Source organism: Nomascus leucogenys, chromosome 11, assembly GCF_006542625.1.
Source record: "Nomascus leucogenys isolate Asia chromosome 11, Asia_NLE_v1, whole genome shotgun sequence".
In the NCBI taxonomy this organism is placed as follows: Eukaryota; Metazoa; Chordata; class Mammalia; order Primates; family Hylobatidae; genus Nomascus; species Nomascus leucogenys.
This window is the reverse complement of record NC_044391.1, coordinates 38,593,496-38,614,949: the sequence shown is the minus strand read 5'-3', so window position 1 is coordinate 38,614,949 and position 21,454 is coordinate 38,593,496. Positions and strand designations below refer to the sequence as shown.

General features: G+C 37.7%; 1 protein-coding gene across 1 annotated transcript; it reads left to right on the top strand.

The window, feature by feature from the left end:
• The first annotated feature begins 4,835 nt into the window (after positions 1-4,835).
• Positions 4,836-10,248, top strand: LOC100587424 (small integral membrane protein 20). Its single transcript, XM_030823124.1, has 2 exons — positions 4,836-4,948; positions 9,933-10,248. Exons 1-2 carry the CDS (start codon positions 4,836-4,838, stop codon positions 10,195-10,197), a joined length of 378 nt encoding a protein of 125 aa, XP_030678984.1. The 3' UTR covers positions 10,198-10,248.
• The last annotated feature ends 11,206 nt before the right edge of the window (positions 10,249-21,454 follow it).

Genomic DNA, 21,454 nt, shown 5'->3' with positions numbered 1-21,454 from the left:
GAGAGAAGTAGAGATGCATTCAGTAAATAAATGAGTGACTCAGGAGCCCATAGATCCAAGTTCTGGCCATCAAATAAAAAGGAGTCAGCAGGCAGGAAAGTGAAAACTCCAAGTGGGCCACCATCTGAGGTGGATGGAGGCAAAGTTTCCATCCATGTGTAGCGTGGATACCTATCATGCTTGAGACACGAGTTTTAATAGAGTACATAATTCTATTTTGCACTGTGCTAGACACTGAGAATATAAAGCTGAAGAGATACAATCTACACCATCATGGGCTGATTGACTGTCTAGCAAAGGATATAGGTTTGCTAGCTTAGGGACAAGTCCTTAAATCAAATTTCTAACAATGTTTTATTTGTTCCCTTCATTCATCCCCATTCAACGAATATTTTCTAAAGTCCACTTTGTGCCTGGTGTTGAAATAAGTAAAGAGGTGAAAAAAAACAGACAGTATCAGGCAATCCGCTACCCTCGAGGATCTTATGTTCTAATGGGGGACGTGGAAGACAGTCAACAAGTACTGAGTAAATATATAGTTTGTCATGTTAGATACATTCTATGGTGAAAAATAGAGAACGATAAAGATATTAGGACAGTTGGGAAGCTAACTTACGAAGGAAGGGCACAGGATTCCTCACTGACAAGGTGCTTGAGCAAGTTCTCAAAGGAAGTGAGGGAAAAGCCAGCTGGCTCCCTCAGGAATTGGGACTCAGGAGGAAGAAGAGCAATGAAGGCTGGGGTGGGAAGGGGCTTGTTCAGGAACAGCAAAGAGGGCAGCCTGGTTAGAGGAGAGTTGAAAAGGACACAAGTGGTAAGGGATGGGTCAGAGAGATGGGATAAGGAAGGAGTCAAGACATCAAACCCCATTAAGCAGCACAGCATGGTGGCGCTAGACAGTCTAGTGTAAAATGCTGACTCCATTGCTTACCACCTGGGTACTTTGGACAAGCTGCTTAAATTCTTTGAATCTCTCTTTTCTTCCCTGCATAAACTGGGGTAATAAGAGTTTCCTCATGGTTATTACGAGAATGAAATGAAATGATACGTTTTTCTCTAAAACACCGAGGATTGTTCCCATACTAAGTACTAAATAAATAAATATTAGTAATTGTTAATGATTGCAATAACTGACTGATCATGAATTTCTGTCATTGTTTCTGTCACCCCTCAGGTTGCATTATATAAATAGCTTTCTCCCCAGTTCAGTTTATTTTTCACTAAGCCATCAGATTTCTTTTGCTTAAGCACTGCTATCATCATCATGCCATTTATGGCTTCTTATAATTTGGTCCACCATACAGCTCCAAAAGTATCATTCAGGACTTTGCAGGTGGGAACATCTATTCCAGCTTGGCTGGTATGTCTATTTACTTACCCTCCAATGTCTCTGTGTTGGACAAGACATCAGACCCTAGGTTTTGCTCATCATGCATTTGAACTTGCCTTTTACCACAACTAATTAGATCCTACCAACATTTCTAGGTTTTGCCCTTTTCTCAAAAGAAGCATTCCAACTCTACTTGACCTTTCCTCTACTTTTAAACCAGTCTCCTACTGTTGGATATTCATGGTGTTTTCATGTTGTTATTTTAATCAATGCTATTGTAAAAAATGCTAATTTAGAACATATCAAAATACTTAAGTGAAAACTTTTCAGACTGAAAAGGAGACTTATGGGTGAGAATATCAGTAGTCCCGGTCAGTAAAATGTTTATATTCATCCTATTAAATGGGTACCCAAAAACTTTTTATGATGGGTGCATTTGTATTACAAGCAACATGAAAACTAATAAACTGTCGAATAGGAATCAATGAGTTCTCAGAGGTTGTCCCAGGATGAGGTCAGAGTATAATACAAAATGTATTTGCTTTGATAAAAAAGAAAAGCAAATATGTAACATAATTCCCATAGGTTTTTGTTGTTTTTTTTCTTGTTGGTATTACTCCAATGTGGTTAAAGCAATATTTTTCATCTTGGCATCTCTGGAATCTTTAATGGAAAAATTTCTTTTCAAAGAAACCCAAACAATTTAAACAAAATTTCAAACAGAAATGTTGAATTTTTAATCTCACTAAATACGATTCTGAGTTTGGCATCTTGTGCTATTTATGGTGCAAACATACACAAAAGTATATTCCTAAATCATTTTCAAAATATTCTTATTTCTAATTTGAAAAATAATGTTCTTGATGTGTGTGTGTGTGCGTGTGTGTGCGTGTGTGTGCGTGTGTGTGTGTGTGTGTGAACTTAATATCAACCTAATTACAAGCTCAGGGAAGGGCGGGCTTTTCTATTGTCCTTACTGGGAACCCTGGTCAAGGAAGCCCAATCAGGTAAAAACTCCCAACTGCTGCTGGACACATGTGGTTGAGGGAGTTAAGAGGGGTTCCCAAAGAAAGATGATGATATTTCCAAAAGAAAAGAAGAATTCTAGGCAGAAAGTATATGACAACTAAATGCATTTCTGCCAAACCACATTGCTATTATCATTTGTCTAGAAGACCAGGAAGGAAAGGCACAGGTGAGACCTGAACATTCTTGTTTTTTGTTGTTATTGTTGTTGAGATGGAGTCTTGCTCTGTTGCCAGGCTGGAGTGTAGTGGCACGATCTTGGCTCCCTGCAACCTCTGCCTCCCAGGTTCAAGCAGTTCTCCTGCCTCAGCTCCAGAGTAGCTGGGACTACAGGCAGGTGCCACCACGCCCACCTAATTTTTGTATTTTTAGTAAAGACAGGGTTTCACCATGTTGGCTAGGAGGATCTTGATCTCTTGACTTCATGATCTGCCCACCTCAGCCTCCCAAAGTGCTGAGATTTCAGGAGTGAGCCACCGTGTCTGGCCAGGGCCTGAACATTCTTAGTGCCACAACTTCTCACACAGTAAGAGGTGGCCACAACTTGAATTTTTGTCCAATTATCCTATTGGGAGATTTTATCCCCAATAACATATAAAACAAAAAAAATAGGATTTTAAAATTGACTTCTGAAATATATATATTTCTAACTATAAAAAACAATTCATGGACACAGAGAAACTTTCTGACTGTATAAAATAATAAATACAATAAAAAGTGTATCACTTTCCCATTCCAGGCCTCAGTTTCCCTTCCTAGAAGCAGCGGTATAGCAGTTTCCTATGTACACTTCCAGAAATATTTCCTGGATATATTACATAGAAAAGCTTATAAAGGACTTTACATGAATGGTGTGTGTGGGGGGGTGGGGGAGTGTATAAATATATATTCCTATTTTTACCCAAAAGGGAACATAGCATTTATACTGCTATATAATTTTACCGGTAGATGGTATTCCATTGTTTGGATAAATCACAGTTAATTTTACCAGTCCCACATTGATTAAACATCTAGTTTGCCTTTTCTGTTACAACAGTATTGCAATGAATATCATGTCCTCATGTCCTTGCAAATATATGTGCATAATAAATTTCTAGAAGTAGAATTGCTGACTCCAAGCTATTCTTCATAACTTTATTTTCACATTGACTCCCTAAAAATGTGTCACCATTTTATTTGCCTAGTAACCAGGTATCTGTATAAGAATGCTAGTTTCCACACAGATTTGTCAACACGTTGTATTATCTATCAATTTTTCTTTAGCTTGTCAACCAGTAAAATATATTTTATAACTGTGTGGCTCTATTTATTCACCTTTATCATAACTGTAATTAATGATATCCTCTCAGGAGTGCGATGACTACTTCCACAGCACAAACAGCTCCTTTTATGAACTTTTTCTCCCATCTATAAAGTGAAAAATTTGTCTCATTCACCTGAGTATAATCCTTGTTCATGAGGCGCAAAGTACAAGAATGTGGCATAGTCCTTACACTGTGGTAAAGATCAATTGCATATGTTAATACACCTCAAACCCCAGTCAAAGCAAGAAATGCTGACTGGATGGACCCTCTGCCTTTAGGAATTGATTAGCCCTCCTAGCTGAGCTACAGAATTCAAAGTGGCAGGCCTGTACTGTGATGATGTTAAAGAACCTTAGAGTGAGCTCTGTCTCTCAGATTTGACTTGGGGAAATTTATATTTCCTGATTTCAAATGGCAAACTCTGCTATTCCACACTTTATAATTTCAAAGACTATCTGTCACCACATAAAGACAAATATATTTCTTAAAAAAAAATCTGGTACTTTTTTAAACAAGCCTCAGGCCAGCTCTGTGCAATGAATGAAAAATGTGCTATAGATAGAGTGTCATTTCATGTTGCTTTTCATTTGATCAGCAAGTGTGGAATGCTGGCACCTCAAAAAGCTCTCTGCAAAGGCTTAGAGAAGCTTAGACGGTCTTTTTATATCTTTTAGCATGTATTTCTTAATAAATAATGAAATAAATTTAAGTCATATTAGTTCTCTGAAAAATAAATTATTTGTTGGGATAACATTTGTTAGGGGTGGAGGTTTTAAAGCTTGGTGACTTTTATTTTTCCTCTGTGATGGTTTATGTTAAATGGCTAAGTCTATTTTCCATGAGAAAATTCCTCATCTGACAACTGTTAATATTGACTCATATTAGGGCTCTAACAGTTTTTGCCATGTAACATACATTTTAAAAATTAAATAATATATGGGGACAACTCCAAAATATATGATGAATTGGAGAAATATCTATTACCACTCAAGGCACAGGTCAGGAATTAATTTCTTTTTTCTTTCCTTTAAAGCTGTGCAAGTCCTGGATGGAAAATCTTAAAGCATTTTCCTATAGCCCTGGCTATCTGAGTCCTGATGGATGGAATGTGGCACAGGCTGGCATCTGAAATGATAGTGAAATGTGTCCTCTTTCTAAAACTGAAAATTGGGACAATGCTGCCATTTTATCAGATACTTGAGTTCAGCGAATCTCAGAGAAAAGAAGCTCAAAGGAAGTCAAAAAGGCTGAAAGAGATAGTGTTTCACCTTCCAGTGCCAAATTCAAAGTACAAAGTCCAAACCGGTACGTTTAGCATCATTTGTGCAGTGCTGTGAAGACATCACGAGAATATAATACAATTCGGTGCATGAGACTATTTTACATGATTTATCACGTGGTATATGTCTCAACAGAGAGTCATATATATTAACTCTCCACTAAATTAAGAAATCATTGAAAACAACACTAGTGAGTCTCAATGGGAGGTGGGTAAGAGAGATTCTCACTTCCCAAGAAGAATTATCGAAATTTCTTGGTGTGGAAGCAAGAGTTTAAGCGCTAATTGTTTTAAAAAAAAAAAAATCTCTTCAGGATCCTCTGAATGTTCCCAATCACCTAATTCCTATCCAAATTAAGATTTTCTTCAGCCTCTCCTTTTCACCTTGATATTATACATTTGCTGATCAGTGGCTTATATGCTACAATGTACAAATGCTGTTTTTGCTGTAAATATAAAGCCTTTCCCATTTAGTATACAGCCCTATATTTTATTTTGTTCCTTCTATCTAGTTTTGGGAACACAGAACTTATCTATCCAAATTCCCACTTCTTACACATGAAGGCACTAGCTGTACGTGCTCCTGGGTGAGCAGAGGTACTGAGTTAGGGAAGAAGGGAGCATCCCAGTAAGATGGGAATAATACAGCGTGGTCGCAGGAGAATAAAACATTCCAGGTGGTTCCACATGACTAAAGGCCATGGGCTGATAAGATCCTGAAAAACAGGGTGTGGACGAGGCCCATTAAGAACCACTGCACCCAATATGGCGCTGGATTTGACCTAGGTCTCACTTAGGACCTCGTCATATGCTCATCAACACACTAAATCACACATCCAACAGCGCCATGACAGTCCCGGGAACATCCATATTAGGCGTAAAAATGGGTGGCACCAAAGTTCCAAGAACTCTCTACCCTTTTTCAGGAATTATTCCACCCCTTGGTTAAAGAAATTCATAAAGGTAGCACCCCCAAACCCCCTTGCGCTCAACTCTCTCAAGTACGCCCACGATCCCCTTTCTTGAGTGTATACTTTCCACTTTGCAATAAATCTCCATACTTTCACTATGTTCTGACTCATCTTTAAATTCCTTCTCACGATGGTGTCAAGAGCCTGGATACCGGCTGGGGGTGGAGTTCCCACCAACGGCATTAGGGGACCTACCCCAGCCCACTGGTATCACCGGCTCCAGAAATTCTCTGCTTAAGTCTAGTATAGAACAGATCTGGGCAGCTTCCTTTTTGAGATTGTCTTTATGGAGTAAGGTATCCACTGGAACAAATTCTCTGTTGCTTTCCCCAGTTTCAGGAGCTAGGAAGAGAACACCTAGCCTATGCCTCAGAGATCCACTGTCACTCCCCCCACCTGGCCCTGGTTTACGTTCTGATTTGGAGTTGAATCGTTCTCAGTGGCTTTCCTCATGGGATTATACTCTCCTCAAATTTCTATGACTTAACGGAGCCTCTGTTCACGTTTCTGCATCCATCCATTCCTACAGTGGAAACACTGGTCCTGTTCCAGCTGCAGACAACAACATAAGCGCCTGCAGTTTTTCAAGGGGACATCAAATTTTCAACTAGGAGACATTCTATTTTCTTTCTATAACTCTCCCAAGTATAACTGAATGTATGTTTTTCCCATTCCAACATTATTTAGATGTCCTAGGGTGTACCCTAAAAGTGTTTTCACTTATTTTTTTCTCAGTGTTTCAATTTTATAGCACAGTGTATAGTTAAGAAACCTTACATGATGTGTACTAAGACCTCATTTTTCTACTGCTTCAGGCGCAAGCAGTGCCTGTTTTGCATTCAAAGTTGCATTGCAGTTTAGACCTTCAGAGCATAAACTAGAAAATAACCTTCATCTAAAAAGTAACCCAAATACCTCTGACCTCAATTATTCAAGAAAATTTACTCCCCTAGCTGAGAGTCAGCTAACTTACTAAGGAATCATGGAGCTACTCTGTAACATACTGTGATGATAATTCAGAAGTAAATTTCAAGGTACAGATGTAGCTTATGGCTCAAATTATAAGACATTAGTATTTACATACAGCCTTTTCCCACATGTAACTGTACAAAACTTAGTTCCTTTGAAGGGAGTATAAAAAAAGTGTTGTGCTTAAAAATGACAATATCATTTATGACATCCAGGATTGGCGCAAGATGTGAAGGAAAGCTGGCAGCTACCTCCACGCTATGAGCTGACAAGTGCTAAAACATTCACCTGACCAAAATAGCCTCACCTGGGATTTACATGCAGAGCTTGAAATACTTAGTTTTCTGTCTAAAGAATCAGCTGAAGCTCAGGCTAAGCCCTGCTATTCACTGCAATTCAGTTGTATAAAACGAACACTTGTAAAGCAATTACTACTTGTCAAGGCTGTGCTAAGGTGTATAAGAAAATGACAGCACTTTGGGAGGCCGAGGCGGGCTGATCACAAGGTCAGGAGATCGAGACCATCCTGGCTAATACAGTGAAACCCCGTCTCTACTAGAAAACAATACAAAAAATTAGCCGGGCGAGGTGGTGGGCGCCTGTAGTCCCAGCTACTCAGGAGGCTGAGGCAGGAGAATGGCATGAACCCGGGAGGCGGAGCTTGCAGTGAGCCGAGATTGCGCCACTGCACTCCAGCCTGGGCAACAGCGAGACTCTGTCTCAAAAAAAAAAAAAAAAAAAAAAAGAAAATGACACACAATGAACAAGAAAATAGCATAAGCCTCAGGAGCTAACAGACCAGCTGCAGAAAAACATCAGAAGGAAGGTCTCACAACACAGATGATGCATCAACGGACCATGAAGGGTGAGTAGAATTTCTTCTGGGAAAAGAAGAAGAAAGAGCATTTAAGAGAAAGAGTAGCACATGACAAAAATAGAAGAATGTGACAGATATAACATGTTCTGGGAAAAAAAATTAAAACTCCATTTCCTTGAAAACATCTGGAAAAACTGAAGTTTTTGATGCATGTGGAAGTCAAGCTAAAAATGCAGCTGGAAAGGTCACCTGTGACTGGCACATGAAAGGTCTTATGCACCATGTCAAGGAGTTTGAGCTTTTTCCCATGGGTAATGGGGAATGACTGAGAGGCATGAAGCAGTAAAGTGACAGCACAAGGCTTGGATTTCAGAAAGTTACTTCACATGGAGCATGGAAAATTAAGATGCAGAAAGACACTAGCATGTAGAGACTGGAGGACCCTTAATGGCTAACTCTGCTTTAATGGAGGGGCATGGTAAGCTTTGAGAGCATAGAGTAAAGGAACTGGAATTGAGAATATGGGACAGACACTGCGGAGTTTTGAAATGAGGGAAGGGCAGCTCTAGAGAGATCATAAGCAAGGAGTAAATCCTGAGAGGTGATTTGGTAAACTACAAGCATCTAATGAGTTGACTAAAAGACAACTTGAGCAGGAGAAAGGGCACTGAGAAGTTACTGAAATTTAAATTTTACTACTTAGACTTCCTAAGTTTACAGAAATCCAATTTTACTATTACATTAAGACCTACTGCTAATTCTAAGTTAAGAGAAGAAGAAACATATATTGTCAGTGAAATAGCCACTTTATATGTAATATGTTACAGACAAATCATATGACGATCTCCACATCTTGCTATGGTAATGGAGCTTGCATCAATTAATCTTCATGCTAAGAATAACTATGTAAACTGGATAAGCTACAAACATCAGCTCTTTGAAGTTTTTGGAGAATAATTATGACAGCCAGAACTTGAGGGGCCAAGATCAAGGAGCCAAGAAAAATCACAGAAAAGTGAGCTTGAAACCTTGTGCCACTGTTTCCCTCAAAGCATTTGTTGACTCTTAAATTGCATGGGGCAAGAAACAAACAAAAGTAGTATAATAGGCTACTAAGACAAAAATAGAGTTTGGTCCCACTAAAAATTTTAATTGAGATCTGTGAGGATCTATACTCCAGGAGTAAGAGCAAATCAAAATAGAGCCTTACAAAACAGAAATGCAGCCTTGAATCAGTTAATCAATTTAATTCCTTACTGGATCAAATCGATTTCCTATCTACCAAAATAAGAGAATATTTGCTCTGGGGAAGATCACATCAACAACCTCTAGAGCTACACAGTCCAATACAGTAGCTACTGGTCACATGTGACTAAATTTGAATTAAAATTGGTAGAAATTGAATTAAACTAACAATTGAGTTCCTCAAATGACCACATTTCAACTCCTCATCAGTCACAAGTAGCAAGTTGCTAGCATATTGAATAGCACAGATATAAAATTTTTCCACAATTGCAGAAAGTTCTATCAGGTACTCTGCTCTAAAGCCTGCAGAAGAAACAAGAATTCTGAGGGAAGAAGAAAATGGAAACAAAAATTATAAAGATTCTTAAAGGGGCCTTTCAATTTTTAAATTACTGTATTTTTCTTTTCATAAATGTATTGAGATATAACTTACACATAGTAAATGATGCTATTTTAAAATGTGGCTGTGATTTTGTTTTTATTAGGTGTAGTGAGGCCAACAGATCAGGTGAGGACTGCCATTGGAAAGATAGATTGTAACTTACATACAGTTCCCAAGGAAGGGGCATGCCATGCTGGGCCACTTGGGGAGGTACCCGGGTCAGTCTGGAGGCAGAAGGAATGAGGGGAAAGCATGGATGATGCTTTTTTTGTGTGGTTTCCCTGGGATAGGCATGGCAAGGTGAATGAGGCTTGGCTAGTTTGAATAATTTCAGTGGGCTCTAGGGTATAGGGACTGTCCTTAGTTACCTAGTACACGGCCCTGGGGTGATTAGGGCAGTGGAATACTGTATTCTGGAGTTTATTGGTTTATTTGCATATGAATTTCATCATGCTCAGAATGGTGTACAGTTAAAAGGTATTAATTTTTGTTTGCTCCTGAAATTTTCCATTTAATATTTTTGAACCAAAGTTAACCCATAGATAACTGAAACTGCAGAAAGCGAAACTGCAGATAAAGGGAAACTACAGTACTTAAAAATTTGCTAAGGAGCCGGGTTTCCAAGAGTGCGGGGCGGTCGGCGGGTCAGGGCAGCCCGGGGCCTGGCCCCGTGTCCCGGAGCCTGCGCACCGCGCTTATTTTCGGCAGCTTCATCTCCCTGATCGGCGCCGCCTTCTATCCCATCTACTTCCGGCCCCTAATGAGATTGGAGGAGTACAAGAAGGAACAAGCTATAAATCGGGCTGGAATTGTTCAAGAGGATGTGCAGCCACCAGGGTTAAAAGTGTGGTCTGATCCATTTGGCAGGAAATGAGAGGGCCGTCACCAGCTCTGATTAAGAAAGGAGATTTCTTCATGCTTTCGATTCTGCATGGTCAGTCACCTCACCAGAGAATGACGGCTGGAGAAGGAAACTCTGTAATACCATAAATAAGAGTGCTTGTAATAAAAGACTGTACACAAGGATTAGTATTTCCTTTCTTAAGTATCGAAAGAATTCTGGAACAGATTATACCATTAGGAAGGTTTTCATGATTCAGTTGATTTTCCAAAAATGAAGCTATCTCACCCAGCTGGGTTTGGAGCAATCTGCTTATTATTCTGTCATTACCGCTTAACTCAAGCAAGCTGTGATATGAATACAAGCAACCAGTGGGCTCGGGAAGGTCCAGGTCTATTTTGCCATCTTCCAGATAAGAGATTTCGGTAAAAAACTGCCATGCTGAGCTGCCTTATAGAGCTCTTTGAAAATGTTCAAGTTGATAAAGCTCTTTGAGGACAAGGTACTTCGTGCATTGCACCATGTTGGAAAATAAATATGAAGCAAGTCAAACCAGATGCATACACTTTTGTAGAAATCAATAATCAATTAACAGAAGTGAAAAATAGACATTAAAATGATTTATTTCTAAAAAAAAAAAATGTGCTAAGAATGTAGATCTTATGCTGAGTGTTGTTACCACAAAGAAGGAGGTGGGGCTCAAGGAAACTTTTGGAACTAAAAATAAAATTTAATTTTTTAATAGATATAAGACTATTTAGGCTATCTATTTCTCCTTGAATGAGCTTTCTTGGTTGCATCTTTCAAGGTTTTGTCTAGTTCATTTAAGTCATCTAAATTAATAACGTAGTTACTAAAATAATATTTTCTCTTGCTATGTTTTTTAAATGTGTATAGAAACTCTAGTGGTGTCACTTCTCCTCCAAATAGTGGTAATTTTTGCTTTTTCCTTCTTTTTTTCTCATCAGTGTGACTCTATGGTTTTTATTGTCCTTCTCAAAGAACCAGCTTTTGATTTTATTAATTTTTTCCATTATATTTGTTTTGTGTTTGATGGATTTCTGCAATTATTTTTATTATTTCCTTTCTTCTGCCTACATTTGGGTTTGATTTGCTTTTTTTCTTTCCTTAAATATGAAACTCTGGCTTGAGAAGTTTCTTCTTTTTCCAATATAGTCTTTCTCTGCTATAGGTTTACTTCTAAGCACTGTGTCTGCTGCATCCTTGAAATTTTACCATGTGGCTTTTTCATTTTGATTTGGTTTAAAATATTTTTCTAATTTCCCTTCTTTCTTTTCTGACCTATGGGATATTAAGAAGTATGATTTGTAGTTCCCAAATATTAGGGAGTTTCTAGTGATTTTTATGGTATTGATTTCTAATTCAATTTCATTATGTTCAGTGGACATACTTGTTGATTCTTTTTAAATTTATTGACATTTTATTTTACAGCAAACAATAATATATATCTTTGTAAAATGTCCACATGCACTTGAAAAGAATGTGTATTCTGCTGTTGGGTGCAGTGTTCTATAAATATCAATTAGATAAAGCTGATTGATAGTGTCTTTTTATTCTATTTGTATCTATTTATTCAATACATTAAAGTAGGTGTTAATTTCCAACTGTAATTGCAGGTTTGCATAGTTCTTTCAATTCTGTTTTTGCTTCATCTATTTTTAAGGACCTATCATTAAGTGCATAAATGGTTAGGATTGTTAAGGCCACTTGATAAATTTACCCCTTTACTATTATGAAACAACTTTCTTATCCCTGATAATATCCTCTGCTCTGAAACCTACTTTGATATTAATATAGCCAATCCAGCTTTCTGCTGACTACTGTTATCATGGTATTTTTTCCTATCCTTTTACTTTTAACCTATTTATGTCTTCATATGTAAGCATATTTCATATAAGCCCCATATTTTCTTGCTTGCTTTTCTATCTAATTCAGCAATATTTGCCTTTAAACTAGAATGTTTACATCATTTACATTTGATGTAATTATTGAATATAAATGTATCATCTTGCTCATTAGTTCTTAATTTCCCCCATGTTCCTTATTCCATTCTTTTTTCTAACTCTTTGTATAAATTATTTTTTATGATTCCATTTTATCTCCTTTGTAAGAATTTTAGCTAAAGTTATTTGTTTTGTTCTATTTTGTTATTAATGTTGCTTCAAGGCTCATAGTATACTTGTTTAACTTACCACAATCTACATTTGAGTAATACTATAGCACTTAATGTACAGATATAAACCTTAAAACAGTATACTTCCCCCTCACTAGATTTTGTTCTATTGTTATCATATATTTGGTTTCTACATATATTACAAACCCCTGAATATGTTATATTTTTACTTAAGATACTTGATTTACTTTTAAAGAGATAAAACATAAGTTAAAATTAATTTATATTTATGTACATATATTTTATTTCTAGTCAGCCCTCTGTATTTGAAGATTCTGTGTCTATAGATTTAACTAACTGTGGGTCAAACATACTTTTTAAAAATTTCAGAAAATGTTAACATTGTTGCTGGCCTGCACTATGTAGTTAGGCCTACAATGGCTGTGTCTATACTGAGCACTTACACACTTTTTCTTGTCATTATTCCCTAAAAAATAGAGTATAACAACTATTTACATAGCATTTCTATTATATTAGGTATTATAAGTAATCTAGAGATAATTTAAAGTCCACAGAAAATTTTCGTAGGTTATATGCAAATAGTATGCCATTTTATACGAGGGACTTGAGCATCTGTGGACTTTGGTATCCAACAGGGATCCTAGAACTAGTCCCTCGTGGATACTGAAGGATGACTACATTCTTCATTCCTCTTTATAGGTACAGATCTCATTTGTTATCACTCTGCTTCTGTCTGAAGGAATTTTTTTTACTCTTTCTTTTAGTGCAGGTCCACTGCTATTGAATTGTTTCAGCTTTTCTTTGCTGCAGAAAGTTTATATGTTGACCAGATTTGTTCTTTAAGTACTTAAAGGTACTGCTCACTTGTCTTCTTGCTTGCATTGTTTCAGATGAGAAATGTGTTGTCATCCTTGTCTTTGTTCCTCCATTTGTAACATATCTTGTTTCCTTCGGCTACTTTTAATGTGCTCACTTCATTACTTGTTTTAAACAATTTGTTTATTATATGTCCTGATGTAGTTTTCCTGGTCTTGTTTCTTGTTCTTTGAGTTCATTTCATTTCTTGGATCTGTAGGTTTATAATTTTTATGAAATTTGGAAATTTTTAAGTCATTTCTTTAAATATTTTTATGTCCTTTTCACTTCTATAGTTTATGGACTCAAATTACACACGTATTGAGTAACTTGAAGTTGTTCCAAAGCTTATTGATGCGCCTTTTTGTCAGTCATTTCTCTTCTGCATTCTTGGATATTTTAATTGTGTAGGGGAAGCAGATTTTCCTTGACCTTCTTAGAGTCCCTGACCAGCTTAAACAATAAAACCAATAAAGACATATTAATAAGACAAAAGCATACAACTTTAATAAATTTTATGTGACATGACAGCCTTCAGAAATGAAGACCAAAAGAAACAGGGAAACGCATTTTTATGCTAAGTTTGATGAAGAAATGGATAGCCGTTGAGAAGTAGAATTAGACAAAGAGGGTATGATCTAATGATGATGAACTGGGGGAAATTTAGCAAGGCTTGTTTGTTCTGATTATTCTCTGTGTCCCTATGTCTTCAAAGAGAAGGGCCTTCCTTGCCTTTGGGTACAGGGAGGGTACCTCTCACATGAGGGTCTTATAATATCCTCCAAGGAAAGGTGAGAATATTATTTCTAACTTTTGTGACCTGCATCGGGGCAGAAGGTCAGAATATTCTTTCTAGCCTTTATTACCTGCTTCAGGGGAGAAAGGTAGGAGAAGGTTAGAGACCTTCCTGCTTCTGAGGTTTTCTCAGCCCCCTTCAGCTTAGAATACTCCATATGCCAAGGTGTCATATTTTGGGGTAGTGTGTTTTGAACCCCATCATTTGCTATGCCTTCAAGTTTACTAATCTTTCTACAGTGCCTAGTCTTCTGTTAATCCCTTCCAGTAAACTTTTCATCCCAGACTTTGCAGATTTTATCTCTAGAAGTTGATTTTAGGTTTTTTGATATATTACATATCCCTTAACATGCTAAATTTTTCTCCATCTTATTGAACATACAAAATATAGTGTGTGTGTATATATATATATATATATATATATTTTTTTTTTTTTTGATGGAGTCTCGCTCTGTCGCCCAGGCTGGAGTCCAGTGGTGCGATCTCGGCTCACTGCAAGCTCCGCCTCCCGAGTTCATGCCATTCTCCTGCCTCAGCCTCCCAAGTAGCTGGGACTACAGGCGCCTGCCACCACGTCCGGCTAATTTTTTGTGTTTTTAGTAGAGATGGGGTTTCACTGTGTTAGCCAGGATGCTCTCGATCTGCCCACCTTGGCCTCCCAAAGTGCTGGGATTACAGGCATGAGCCACCGCGCCCGGTTTAGTTATAGATTTTTTAAAGTCCTTGTCTGCGCTTTCATCTGCATCACTTCCAGTTTGTTTTGACTGATTTTTCTCTGCATATGAGTTGCATTTTCCTCCTTCATTGCATGCCTGACAATTTTTAAATTGTGAATATTACCTTGCTGAGGGCTGGATATTTTTGTAATCCTATTAATACCCTTGAACTTTACTCTAAGATGCAGTTAAGTTACATGGAAAGAGTTTGGTCTTTTGGAGTCTTCCTTTTAAATTTGTTACACATAATTGGAGGAGCCTTTATTCTAGAGCTAATTTTACTCACTATTGATGCAATACTCCACCCAATATCCTCGAATTATGAGTTATTTTCCATTCTGGCTGATGGGAACAAACATTATTGCTGATTCTGTTAATGTTTTGAGGATTGCTTTCTCTAATCCTTTCATGTGGTTTTCTTTTTACTCAGAATCAGAGTTTCTTCTCATATGTACACTGATAAATACTCAACTGAAGATTCAACTGAAATCCTCTATGGGTCTCCAGACTCCCCGACTCTGGAACTCTTCCCTGCAAATTCCAGCTGCCTAAACTCCCTCCCATCTCTCAGTTTCTCTATAACTGAGGAACACTATCAAGCTCCAGCTGGATTTTCCTTCCTTGTGCACTGATCTGGAAAGTCTTTCACATCAGTAAGTGAGAGAAATCATAGAGTTCTCCTGGTGTGTTCCCAGCTCTCAAAATTACTGTGTTGTGTCATAGACAATGTTTGAAAATAAGTGTTTCTTATATTTTGTCCAAATTTTACTTGTTTCTGGCAGGTGGTTATATTCAGTCCCAGGTACTTCATCTAGGCTGAAAATAGAAGTTGCCTTTACAAATTTTAATGCACAGTAAAATTATCAGATGTATCACCCCAAGCCCTACCAGGAGGCAGAAACAGAGTAACCATAAAGATATAATGAGAACTCTAACAGGTATTGTGGGGAAGTAGAATACTCAAGGAAGGACAAACTTTGGAGGGGAATCAGACTTTATTGAAGATTGGTTGTAGCCCAGTAGATGCTGGAGAAATTATCTGGGTATTCCAGGCCAGAGATAACCCACAGGAGACCAACAAAAAAGGAAAGAACTTCTGCTCATTCAGGCAAGCTGATGGTTGTAGGCAGGTGTGAAGATAGAGGGGGATTGTAGACATGAGGTCTGTGGCTCATTGTGATGGTTAACACTGAGTGTCAACTTGATTGGATTGAAGAATGCAAAGTATTGATCCTGGGTGTGTCTGTAAAGGTGGTGCCAAAGGAGATTAACATTTGAGTCAGTGGGCTGGGCAAGGCAGGCCCACCCTTAATCTGGGTGGGTACCATCTAATCACCTGCCAGCAAATATAAAGCAGGCAGAAAAATGTGAAAAGGCTAGACTGACCTAACCTCTCAGCCTACATTTTTCTCCCATGCTAGATGCTTTCTGCCCTCAAAGACTCCAAGTTCTTCAGTTTTGGAACTCAGACTGGCTCTCCTTACTCCTCAGCTTGCAGATGGCCTATTGTGGGGTATGGATATATATCTCCTACATATACATATACATAACTGATATATATATATATATATATATGTATATCCTATTAGTTCTGTCCCTCTAGAGAACCCTGACTAATAAACTCATGGTATCTGCAATAAGAGAGTCACAGGAAACAAACTTGTAGGACACTGGTGAGCTAAGGCTGATGAGCAGGTAGACAGAGGAAATTGGGCTTACAGAGGGAATTTGGGAGCTGTTGTAGGCACTGCTGGATTCAGGAGCTTGACAGGTCTCCCTCTTCAGGAATATAGCCCACTTCTTTGTATGACTTGGGCCAAGGTCACTGCTACCCAAGTGGATACTTACAGAAAACACCCAACAGTTAAATGCTGCAGAAGGTTACACCCTGGAGGTGCCTAGCCCTGAAGAAAACCACGTGGGCTGTGCAGTGTAGAAAGAAGCACACCCTGGAAAAACCTGGTGAGACAGCCATAATAGAACTGAGAAAGAATACAGACTCCTCCAGTAATGACTTTCTCAGTACCTCTATCAAAGTTTAACATCCACCACTGGCAAAGAAAACATAGTTTATAGGCCCTGCTATGATTTGAATGTGTCCCCTAAAGTTCATGTGTTGGAAACTTAATCTCCGGTGTAACAGTGCTGATAGGTGGGACCTTTACAAGGTCATGAGGGCTCTGCAATCATGAATAGATCAGTGATGTTACTGCAGGAGTAGGTTTGTTATTCTGAGAGTGGGATTGTTATGAAAGCAAGTTTGGGTCCTCTTGCTGTATCTCCTGTACTCTCTTGTTCTGTGATGCCTTCAGCCACAGGATGAAGCAGCCAGAAGGTCCTCACAAGAGGCGGCCACTTCCAGCCTCCAGAACTACGAGCCAAATAAATTGCCATGCTTTACAAATTACCTAGTCTGTGGCATTTTGTTATAGCAGCACTAAACAAACTAAGGCAGACCTAGGCCCATTCTCGTTTTCACAGAACAGATATCAAAGAGTAAAATTAGAGCTGAAATGTTGTCAATTTGTTGATAGCAGCCAACACATGATAGCAATAGCACAAAATGTAGGAAGAGGATAAAAACAGTTTATGTGTTGTAAGATTATTTTATTTTCCAAAAAGTAGCAATACTATTAATTTATAGAGATTCTAATAGATCAAAGATTCATATGGTAATCTCTAAGAAAATCATAACAAGAATACAAAAGCTTGTAACTGAAAAAAATAGGGAAAAATGAAAAAATAATTTGATTTTTCCCAAAAAAGGCAATAAAGAAAAAAAGGAGTAAAGAAAAAAATGGGACAAAAAGAAAACAATCCTATGAAATAAATGTTCATTCCCCATTTTACAGTTAAGAAAATGGAAACTTGGAGGAGTTAAATAACTAGCTTCTTTGTAATGGAATTTGACTTCAATTTCAAGCTTCTTTAAATAAAATGCTTACGTTCTTTGTATTACAGCATGAGGTCACATTTTAAAATGCTATGGACTGAATTGTGTTTCCCCCAAAATTCGTATATTGAAGCCCTAACTCTCAGTGTGACTATATTTGGAAACAGGGCTTTTAGGAGGTAATTATGGTTTAAAAAGATCATAAAGGTGAGGCCCTAATCTAACAGAATTGGTGGTCTTTTAAGAAGATCTCCTGCTCACCCCCTACATAGCAAGAAAGCCAGCTCTCTGAAAGCCCGGAAGAGAGCCTCCACCACAAACCGAATTGCCTAGCACTTTCATCTTGGGCTTCCCAGCCTCTGGAACTGTGAGAAAATAGATTCTGTTGTTTAAGCCACCCAGTATATGGTATTTTGTTATGCCAGCCCAAGCAGCCTAATACACAAGATATGCTAGTTTCTTTGTAATACATTATTTTTTCCCTTCTATCTCTTTAAAAATTAATGTAAAAGATGGTGTATCAGTAATACTTCAAAAACTGGAAGATTAAAATCACTTATACTTTTACTGTCTCAGCACATCAATGTTATTTTGAATATTTATTTCTGGTCCCTTTTGATTTGCATGCACAGTACAATTATATTGCATATCACCTTGTTTCCGATTTTTCCATGTATCATATTTAATTTACATATACAAACTTCAAATTGTCTGTCTGAAATTTGTTAATTCTTTTATTGTTAAGAAATATTTCCTAATGGACTCAGTGTGTGTGCATTCACGTGTGCGTGCTATGGCTGTATACTTGTGGTTATTATATGTGATGTATATATAGATTTTACTACTGTTACTTCTTAAACTTCCAGGAATAAGAGGCCAGGCATGATAGCTCACACCTGTAATCCCAGCACTTTGGGAGACCACAGTGGGAACATCACTTGAGCCCAGGAGTTTGATACCAGCCTGGGCAACATAGTGAGACTCTGTCTCTAAAAAATAGATTTCCAGGAATAAAGTTACTGGGAGACCAATAACAGCATTAAAACTAATTTTGTTTCTTGTTGAAATTTTCTGTATCATAAAATTAGTTTTATTACTATATTTTATTCAATCAAGTATATCTAAAGTATTATTCCTATAGGAAATCAACATAAAAATTATTAGTGAGACAGTTTATATTTTTTATTTGTACTATATCTTTGAAATTCAGCATGTATTTTGTACTTACAACACATCTCAGTTTATGCTAGACACACTTTAAGTACTCAAATAGCCACATGTAGGTAGTGGCTACCATATAGGATAATGCAGCCCTAGATCTAACTTGCCTATTTTTTAAAATAACAGTGTGTTTATTCCATCATTTATTATATTTTGTTTCATCTGGTGAGTATAACTTAAGCAACATACCATGTGATGTTGTGTTCTCTAATTTTCTTAGTGAGAACTTACTGAATCAACAGATGCAATATTTTCATGGCTTATTTTGTAATGTGCTTCATTTGATAAGGTTTATTTCTCAGAAACACACTTTCTTCATGTCCATTGTCAGTTGGATTCTTAGGTATTTTATTCTCTTTGAAGCAATTGTGAATGGGAGTTCACTGATGATTTGGGTCTTTGTCTGTTATTGATGTATAGGAATGCTTGTGATTTTTGCACATTGATTTTGTACCCTGAGACTTTGCTGAAGTTGCCTATCAGCTTAAGGAGATTTTGGGCTGAGACGATGAGGTTTTCTAGATATACAAACATGTCTTCAGCAAACAGGGACAATTTGACTTCCTCTTTTCCTAATTGAATATCCTTTATTTCCTTCTCCTGCCTGATTGCCCTGGCCAGAACTTCCAACACTACGTTGAATAGGAGTGGTGAGAGAGGGCATCCCTGTCTTGTGCCAGCCAGTTTTCAGAGGGAATGCTTCCAGTTTTTGCCCATTCCGTGTGATATTGGCTGTGGGTTTGTCATGATAGCTCTTATTATTTTGAGTTACATCCCATCAGTACCTAATTTATTGAGAGTTTTTAGCATGAAGCGTTGTTGAATTTTGTCAAAGGCCTTTTCTGCATCTATTGAGATAATCATGTGGTTTTTGTCTTTGGTTCTGTTTATATGCTGGATTAAGTTTATTGATTTGCATATGTTGAACCAGCTTTGCATCCCAGGGATGAAGCCCACTTGATCGTGGTGGATAAACTTTTTGATGTGCTGCTGGAGTCAGTTTGGCAGTCTTTTATTGAGGATTTTTGCATCGATATTCATCAGGGATATTGGTCTAAAATTCTCTTATTTGATTGTGTCTCTGCCAGGCTTTGGTATCAGAATGATGCTGGCTTCATAAAATGAGTTAGGGAGGATTCCCTCTTTTTCTATTGATTGGAATAGTTTCAGAAGGAATGGTACCAGCTCCTCCTTGTACCTCTGGTAGAATTCCGCTGTGAATCCTTCTGGTCCTGGACTTTTTTTGGTTGGTAAGCTATTAATTATTGCCTCAATTTCAGAGCCTGTTATTGGTCTATTCAGAGATTCAACTTCTTACTGGTTTAGACTTGGGAGGGTGTATGTGTCGAAGAATTTATCCATTTCTTCTAGATTTTCTAGTTTATTTGTGTAGAGGTATGGTAGTTTGTATTTCTGTGGGATCGGTGGTGATATCCCCTTTAGTATTTTTTATTACGTCTATTTGATTCTTCTCCTTTTCTTCTTTATTAGTCTTGCTAGTGGTCTATCAATTTTGTTGATCGTTTCAAAAAACCAGCTCCTGGATTCATTGATTTTTTGAACGGTTTTTCGTGTCTCTATTTTCTTCAGTTCTGCTCTGATCTTAGTTATTTCTTGCCTTTTGCTAGCTTTTGAATGTGTTTGCTCTTGCTAACTACAAACCACTGCTCAATGAAATAAAAGAGGACACAAACAAATGGAGGAACATTACTTGCTCATGGGTTGGAAGAATCAATATTGTGAAAATGGCCATACTGCCCAAGGTAATTTATAGATTCAATGCCATCCCCATCAAGCTACCAATGACTTTCTTCACAGAATTGGAAAAAACTACTTTAAACTTCATATGGAACCAAAAAACAGCCCACATTTCCAAATCAATCCTAAGCCAAAAGAACAAAGCTGGAGGCATCACGCCACCTGACTTCAAACTATACTACAAGGCTACAGTAACCAAAACAGCATGGTACTGGTACCAAAACAGATACATAGACCAATGGAACAGAACAGAGCCCTCAGAAATAATGCCGCATATCTACAACTATCTGATCTTTGACAAACCTGACAAAAAGAAGAAATGGGGAAAGGATTCCCTGTTTAGTAAATGGTGCTGGGAAAACTGGCTAGCCAATGTAGAAAGCTGAAACTGGATCCCTTCCTTACACCTTATACAAAAATTAACTCAAGATGGATTAAAGACTTACATGTTAGACCTAAAACCATAAAAACCCTCAAAGAAAACCTAGGCAATACCGTTCAGGACATAGGCGTGGGCAAGGACTTCATGTCCAAAACACCAAAAGCAATGGCAACAAAAGCCAAAATTGACAAATGGGATCTAATTAAACTAAAGAGCTTCTGCACAGCAAAAGAAACTACCATCAGAGTGAACAGGCAACCTACAAAATGGGACAAAATTTTTGCAATCTACTCATCTGACAAAGGGATAATATCCAGAATCTACAATGAACCCAAACAAATTTACAAGAAAAAAACAAACAACCCCATCAAAAAGTGGGCAAAGGATATGAACAGACACTTCTCAAAAGAAGACATTTATGCAGCCAACAGACACATGAAAAAATGCTCATCATCACTGGCCAGAGAAATGCAAATCAAAACCACAGTGACATACCATCTCACACCAGTTAGAAT